This window comes from Ursus maritimus (assembly GCF_017311325.1).
Source record: "Ursus maritimus isolate PB19 chromosome X unlocalized genomic scaffold, ASM1731132v1 scaffold_X1, whole genome shotgun sequence".
Lineage (NCBI taxonomy): Eukaryota > Metazoa > Chordata > Mammalia > Carnivora > Ursidae > Ursus > Ursus maritimus.
In genome coordinates, this window is record NW_024423319.1 from 49,878,993 (window position 1) to 49,887,482 (window position 8,490).

An 8,490-nucleotide genomic window follows, 5' to 3' on the forward strand; every position below is an offset into this window, starting at 1 on the left:
GGATTCTTTTGGGTTTTCCATATAGAGTATCATGTCATCTGCGAAGAGAGACAGTTTGACTTCTTTGCTGACTTGGATACCTTATATCCCTTTTTGTGGTCTGATTGCTGTTGCAAGGACTTCTAGTACTATGTTGAATAATAGTGGCGAGAGTGGACATCCTTGTCGTGTTCCTGATCTTAAGCGAATGGCTTCTAGCTTTTCCCCATTGAGAATGATATTTGCTGTAGGCTTTTCATAGATGGTTTTTATGAGATTGAGGAATGTACCCTCTATCCCTACACTCTGAAGGGTTTTAATCAGGAAAGGTTGCTGTATTTTGTCAAATGTTTTCTCTGCATCTATTGAGAGGATCATATGGTTCTTGACTCTTTTTTTCATCTAAAAATACCATCACATCAACAATAACAAACATTTGCTCAGTACTCAGTACTTTGAGAGTAGTTCTAAGATCAGTAGAATGATTTTGAATGTCACTGCTTATTGTTGGGAGATTTAGCAAGAGAAAAAGAAGGCATTACTTGAATATTACTTGGATGGTTTTTTATTTATTTATTTTTTCATAATCAGAGTATTTTTATTTTATGTACAATGAGTTGGCATTAAGGTAGGCATCTTGCATATCTGCAGTTAAGGTAGGTATCTTGGATGACCCATTCAAGGAAGTTCACTTAATCCAACTTAATGAAGCCTATATCCTTCGCGTACTGACGGAAACACTGGCGGCACATATTGAGGCCGTATTTCCAGATCAGACCGGTCCGGTTGGAGCACACGTGGCAAGAACGAGAACCCTTGCCAAATTTCCTCGGATGGCTCCAGTAGAGCTGCTGGTGACCGATCTTGCTCTCTCGGATGCAACGAGGCAAAAGGCTGGATGGCTTTTTATAGACAATTAGGTTGTCTAAGTCATTCCCTCCTGTCTCTTCTAAATTCTAAGAAGCCAAGAAAATGTCATTAATTTAATGTGGAATATGTATTGTGTATCTTCACACCTTTGATTTCAATAGGATAGTGATACCTGCATTTTTTACATGTTAAATACATGCTTCCAAAAACATTTAGAAAACGTAAATATTGATTATGTATCATTGCTTAAAACAATCACTTTCTTGCTATTGAACCATTAGTGAAGTTACTGAACCCCAATAATATTTGTTCCTGCAAAAAATTTAATTAATTTTATGATAGTTTTAAGGAACACAATGCAACAAATGATAAGGAGAGTATATATTGTGTTTCTATTTCATCTGTCCTAAATTCCATACCTTAAAGTATAAATTATAACAAGTATAGGCTCGTTATAAGCTCAGGTGCTTAAGAGATTTGGTTTGGAAACCTGCTGCAGAGAGACTCTCAGAATGAAGCACAATGCTGGGGGAAAAAAAGGCTAGAAAGGAGGTCGTATTTAAAAAATGCTTCTTAGAAGGAGGACACTTCAGAATGTTCCAGGAAGAGATTATTCTGAAACCTTGAAGAAGCTGCTGACCCTTCTGAATGAATCTCAACAGAGTGGTCAACAAGTAAGTAGTATTAAACTTGAGTCATAAGAGAAATTTGAGTGGCTGAACCACCCAAAGCATACTCTGTATGATGAAGTGGCCCCAGGTATGTATGTTGCATAATATTTGACTTATATTTCAGTTTTATTTCATGTTTCTTGGCTCTGTATTTTAGTGTTGTTTAGATTATTTGCTTGGGGGTCATAAAGCAAGTGAAAGAGAATTAGTATAACTAATTCACTGGAAGTTTCAGAGAAGAGAATTATTGGATTGGAGTAGAAATTGATAAACCTTTCTGCAGGGAATATGCATTGATTTCCAATGACTTTAAAAACATTTGTAGGCTTCGATTCAATAATTCCAGTTCAAGAAATCTTAAAGAAGGACACCCTAGAAGTGGATAAATTCCTAGAAACATGTAACCTACCGAAACTGAAGCAGGGAGAAATAGAAAATTTGAACAAACTGATTATAGCAATGAAACTGAATCGGTAATCAGAAGACTCCTAAAAAAAACAGAAGTCCAGGACCACGTGGCTTCACAGATGAATTCTGCCAAGTACTTAAAGAAAATTTAATACCTATTCTTCTCAAACTATTCCAAAAAATAGAAGAGGGAGGAAAACTTCCAAATTCATTCTATGAGGCCAGTATTACTCTGATACCACAGCCAGATAAAGGCACCACACACACAAAAAAGAGAAATAAAGGCCAATATCCCTGATGAATATAAATGCAAAAATTCTCAAAAAATACCAGCAAACCAAATCCAACAATGCATTCAAAAAATCATTCACCACAATCAACTGGAATTTACAGCCGGGATACAAAAGTGATTCAATATTTGCAAAGCAATGAATGTGATATATCACATTAAAAAGAGAAAGGACAAAAGCCATATGATTATTTCAAGAGATGCAGAAAAAACATTTGACGAAGTACAACATCCATACATGATAAAAACTAACAGCAAAGTAGATCTAGAGGGAACATATCTCAACCTGATAAAGGCCTTATATGAATAACCCACAGCAAACATCCTCAATGAGGAAAAACTGTGAGCTTCTCCCCTATGGTCAGGAACAAGACAAAGATGTGAGTCCTGCCACATCTATTCAATATCAATCAGACAACAAAAAGAAATAAAAGCAATCCAAATTAGTAAGAGAGAAGTAAAATCCTCACTATTTCCAGATGACATGATACTCTCTATAAAAAACCCTAAAGACTCCACACACAAAAAAATGCTAGAACTGATAAATAAATTCAGCAAAGTCTCATGATATAAAATCAATATACAGAAATCTGTTGCATTTCTAAACAGTAATAATGAAATAGCAGAAAGAGAAATTAAGAAAACAATCTGATTAAAATTGCACCAAAAATAATAAAATACCTAGGAATACATCTAACCAAAGAGGTGAAAGACTTGTACTCTGAAAACTGTAAAACATTAACAAAAGAAATTCAAGACAATGTAAAGAAGTGGAAAGACATTCTATGCTCGTAGGTTGATAGAACTAATATAGTTAAAATGTCTATATTACCCAAAGTAATCTACAGATATAAGGCAATCCCTATCAAAATACTACAACATTTTTCACAGAAATGGAACACAAAATCTTTTTTTTTCAATTTTATTTATTTATTTATTTATAATTTATCAGTTGCATATAACACCCAATGTTCATCACATCTCGTGCCCTCCTTAATGCCCATCACCCAATTACCCGCATCCCCCCACTCACCTCACTTTCCGGAACCTTCAGTTTGTTTCCCCAAGTCAAGAGTCTTTCATGATTTGTCTCCTTTCTGATTTCTTCCCATTCAGTTTTCCCTCCCTTCCCCTACGGTCCTCGGTGCTATTCCTTATATTCCACATGTAAGTGAAACCTTATGATAATTGTCTTTCTCTGATTGACTTATTTCATTCGGCATAATACCCTCCAGTTCCATCCATGTCAATGTAAATGGTAAGTATTCATCTTTCCTGATAGCTAAGTAATATTCCATTGTATTTATATACCACATCTTCTTTATCCATTCATCTGCCAATGGACTTCTCAGCTCTTTCCACAGTTTGGCTATTGTGGACATTGTTGTTATGAACATTAAGGTGCAGGTGCTTCTTTGGATCACTACATCTGTACCTTTGGCGTAAATACCTAGTAGTGCAATTGCTGGGTCATACGGTAGCTATATTTTTAAATTCTTGAGGAGCCTCCATACCATTTTTCAGAGTGGCTGTACCAGCTTGCATTCCCACCAACAGTGTAAGAGTGTTTCCATTTATCCACATCCCCCCCATATTCATTGTTTCCTGTCTTGTTAATTTTAGCCATTCTGACTGGTGTGAGGTGGTATCTTATTGTGGTTTTGATTTTTATTTTCCCGATGCCAAATGATGTGGAGCATTTTTTCGTGTGTTTGTTGGCCATTTGCATGTCTTGTTTGGAGAAATGTCTCAGAACACACAATCCTAAAATTTGTATGGAACCACAAAAGACTCTGAGTAGCCAAAGCAATCTTGAAAAAGAAAAGCAAAGCTGGAGGCATCACATTTCCAGACTTCAAGTTATATTACAAACCTGTAGTAACCAAAACAATATGGTACTGGCACAAAAATAGACACATAGATAATGGAACAGAATAGAAAACCCAGAATAAACCCACAGTTATTTGGTCAATTAAACTTTGACAAACTAGGAAGGAATTTCCAATGAGAAAAAGAATCTCTTCAACAAATGGTGTTGGGAAAACTGAACAGCTACATGCAAAAGAATGAAACTGGACCACTTTCTTACACCATACACAAAAATAAATTAAAAATGTATTAAAGATCTAAATGTGAGATCTGAAACCATAAAAATCCTAGAAGAGACCACAAGCAATAATTTTTCTGATATTGGCCATAGCAAAATGTTCCTAGATATGTCTCCTGAGCCAGGAAAATAAAAGCAAAAATAAACTGTTGTGACAACATCAAAATAAAAATCTTCTGCACAGTCAAGGAAATAATCAACAAAACTAAAAAGCAACCTACTGAAATGGGAGAAGATATTTGCAAATGGTAAATCTGATAAAAGTTTAGTATCCAAAATAGATAAAGAACTCATACAACTCAACACCCAAAAAACAAATAATCCAATTAAAATGGGCAGAAGACATGAACAGACATTTCTCTGAAGAAGACATACAGCTGGCCAACAGACACATGAAAAGATGCTCAACATCACTCATCATCAGGGAAATTCAAATCAAAACCACAGTGAGATATCACCTCACACCTGTCAGAATGGTTACAATTAAAAACACAAGAAACAAGTTCTGGATGAGGATATGGACAAAAAGAGGCCCTCATGCACTGTTGGGATGAATGCATATGGTGTAGCCACTGGAAAAAGAATATGGAGGCTCCTCAAAAGTTAAGTTAGAACTACCCTAAGATCTAGTAATCTCACTACTGGGTATTTTCCTGATAATACAAAAAGACTAATTCAAAGGGATACATGTGCCCCTGTGTTTATAGCAGCATTATTTACATTAGCCAAATTATTTAACCAGCTCAAGTGTCCGTCAATAGGTAAATGGATAAAGAAGAAGTGGTGTATATATATGCAATGGAATATTATTCAGCCATAAAAAGGAATTAAAACCTGCCCTTGCAACAACATGGACGGAGCTAGGGACTATAATGCTAAGTGAAGTAAGTCAGTCAAAGACCAATACCATATCATTTCACTCATGTATGGAATTTAGGAAACAAAACAAATGAACAAAGGAAAAAGAGAGAGAGAGAGAAACCAAGAAACAAACTTAACTATAGAAAACAAACTGAGGGTTACCAGATGTGAGGTGAGTCGGAGGATGGATGAAATAGGTGATGGGGATTAAAGAGTACACTTATATCATGAGCATTGAGTAATGTATAGAATTGTTTAATCACTGTATTGTGTACCTGAAATTAATAGAATGCTGTATGTTAAGTATATTGGAATTAAAATTAAAAACTTAATAAAAAATTATCCATACGAATTTAGAGAAAGTGAAAATTATAGTCAAACTGATAGATTAATTTTGAATTTTTTTTCATTATGCAAATGAAATTATACAGAATGTATGCATTTGTATCTGGTTTCTCTCATGCAACATTGTAAGATTCATATAACTATAGATAGTTCTTTTTCCCACTATATAGTATTCAATTATGTAACAATACCACAATTTATACATTCTACAGTGGGTATTTAGGAACTTTCATCTGGGGGCTTGTGAGCATATGAATACAATTTGTTTGTTGTAAAACTTGGAGAGGAATTGCTATGTCATAGAACGTGCATATAATTTGCTTAAGTTGATACTGCCAAACCATTTTCTGAGATGATTGTGACTATTTCAGTCCCACCAGCAATAAGTGAGAGTTTCACTTGCTCTATATCTTTGTTGCTCTATAGCTTTGTCAAGATTTGTTATTTTCTATCTTTCTTATTTTAGAAATTTTGGTGTGTGGACTAATAATTTTATATATTTTTTAAGTGAAGTGTAGTTGACATAAATTTATTAGTTTCAGGTATATGACATAGTGATTCAACAATTATATACATTAGAAAATGTTCATTTTGAGAAGTGTAGATATTATCTGTCACTACGCAATTTTTTTTACAGTATTATTGACTATATACCTTATGCTGTACCTTCATACCTATGACTTATCTATTTTGTGACTAGAAGTCTGTACCTGTTAATTCATTCACATATTTCTTCTATCTCCCCTCCTGTATCCCCTCGGGCAATCACTAGTTTCTTCTCTGTATTTATGAATCTGTTTCTATTTTTTGTTTGTTTTGTTTTGTTTAGAATCCACATATAAGTGAAATTACAAGGTATTTGTCTTCCTCTGACTTATTTCACTTAGCATAATACCCACTAGGTCCATCCATGCTATTGTGAATGGTAAGATTTCATTCTTTTGTATGGCTGAGTAATATTCCATTATATATATACCACTTATTCTTTTTTTTTTAAGATTTTATTTATTTATTTGACAGAGAGAGAGACAGCCATCAAGAGAGGGAACACAAGCAGGGGGAGTCAGAGAGGAAGAAGCAGGCTCCCAGTGGAGCAGGGAGCCCAATGTGGGGCTCGATCCCAGGACTCTGGGATCACGCCCTGAACCGAAGGCAGATGCTTAATGACTGAGACACCCAGGCACCCCTATATACCACTTATTCTTTATCTACTCATCTATCCATAGACCAGGGCTGCTTCCATATCTTAGTTATTATAAATAATGCTGCCACAAACATAGGGATGCATATAACTTTTCAAATTAGTGTTTTCATTTTTGGGTAAATATCCAGAATTGGAATAACTGGATCATACAATATTTCCACTTTAAATTCTTTAAGAAACCTCCAACTGTTTTCCATAGTGGCTGCACCAATTTGCATTCCTACCAACAGTGCACAAGGGTTTACTTTTATCCACGTCCTTGCCAACACTTGCCATTAATTGTCTTTTTTATTCTAGCCGTTATGACGGATCTTAGGTGATATCTCATTGTGATTTTAATTTCCATTTCCCTGATGATGAGTAATGTTGAGCATCTTTTCATGTATCTGTTTGCCATCTGTGTGTCTTCTTTGGAAAAATGGCTATTCAGGTCCCCCACACTTTTTTTGTTTTGTTTTGTTTTACATGCCATTTTTGTTTATGTTATTTTATTTTTTTAATGTTTTTTTTTATTATATTATGTTAGTCACCATACAGTACATCCCCGGTTTCTGATGTAAAGTTCGATGATTCATTAGTTGTGTATAACACCCAGTGCACCATGCAATACGTGCCTTCCTTACTACCGATCACCAGTCTATCCCATTCCCCCACCCCTCTCCCCTCTGAGGCCCTCAGTTTGTTTCTCATAGACCATAGTCTCTCATGCTTCATTCCCCCTTCTGATTACCCCACTTTCTTTATCCCTTTCTTCCCCTACCGATCTTCCTAGTTCTTATGTTCAATAGATGAGAGAAATCATATGATAATTGTCTTTCTCTGCTTGACTTATTTCACTTAGCATTATATCCTCCAGTGCCATCCATGTTGCAGCAAATGTTGAGAAATCGTTCTTTCTGATAGCTGAGTAATATTCCATTGTATATATGGACCACAACTTCTTAATCCAGTCATCTATCCAAGGGCATCTCGGCTCCTTCCATGATTTGGCTATTGTGGACAACCTGCTATGAAATTTGGGGTGCATATGGACCTTCTCTTCACTACGTCTGTATCTTTGGGGTAAATAACTAGTAGTGCAATGGCTGGATCATAGGGTAGCTCAATTTTTAACTTTTTAAGGGACCTCCACACTTTTCCAGAGTGGCTGTACCAACTTGCATTCCCACCAACAATGTAGGAGGGATCCCCTTTCTCCATTCTAACTGCGTAAGGTGGTATCTTAGTGTGGTTTTGATTTGAATTTCCCTGATGGCTAATGATTTTGAACACTTTTTCATGTGTCTTTTAGCCATTTGGATGTCTTCATTGGAAAAGTGTCTGTTCATATCTTCAGCCCATTTTTTGATTTCTTTAATTGTTTCTCATGTATTGAGTTTGAGAAGTTCTTTGTAGATCTTGGATACCAGTCTTTTATCTGTAGTGTCATTTGCAAATATATTCTCCCATTCCGTGGGCTGCCTCTCCATTTTTTTGACTGTTTCCTTGGCTGTGCAGAAGCTTTTTATCTTGATGAAGTCCCACAAGTTCATGTTATCTTTTGTTTCTCTTGCCTTTGGAGATGTGTCATGAAAACGTTGCTGTGGCCAATGTGGTAGAGTTTGGTGCCTATGTTCTTCTCCAGGTTTTTGATGGATTCCTGTCTCACATCAAGGTCGTTCATCCATTTAGAGTTTATCTTTGTGTATGGTGTGAGAGAGTGGTCAAGTTTCATTCTTTTGTATGTAGCTGTCCAAATTTCCCAGCACCATTTATT

At 35.7% G+C, this 8,490-nt stretch overlaps 1 protein-coding gene across 1 annotated transcript; it reads right to left on the reverse strand.

The window, feature by feature from the left end:
• Positions 1-555: 555 nt before the first annotated feature.
• On the reverse strand, positions 556-1,027 carry LOC103673024 (40S ribosomal protein S29-like). The gene is made up of 2 exons (XM_040629882.1): positions 1,022-1,027; positions 556-935 (listed from the first exon to the last, which is right to left on the reverse strand). The coding sequence occupies exons 1-2, from the start codon at positions 1,025-1,027 to the stop codon at positions 672-674; spliced, it is 270 nt and encodes an 89-aa protein (XP_040485816.1). The 3' UTR covers positions 556-671.
• Positions 1,028-8,490: the final 7,463 nt, after the last annotated feature.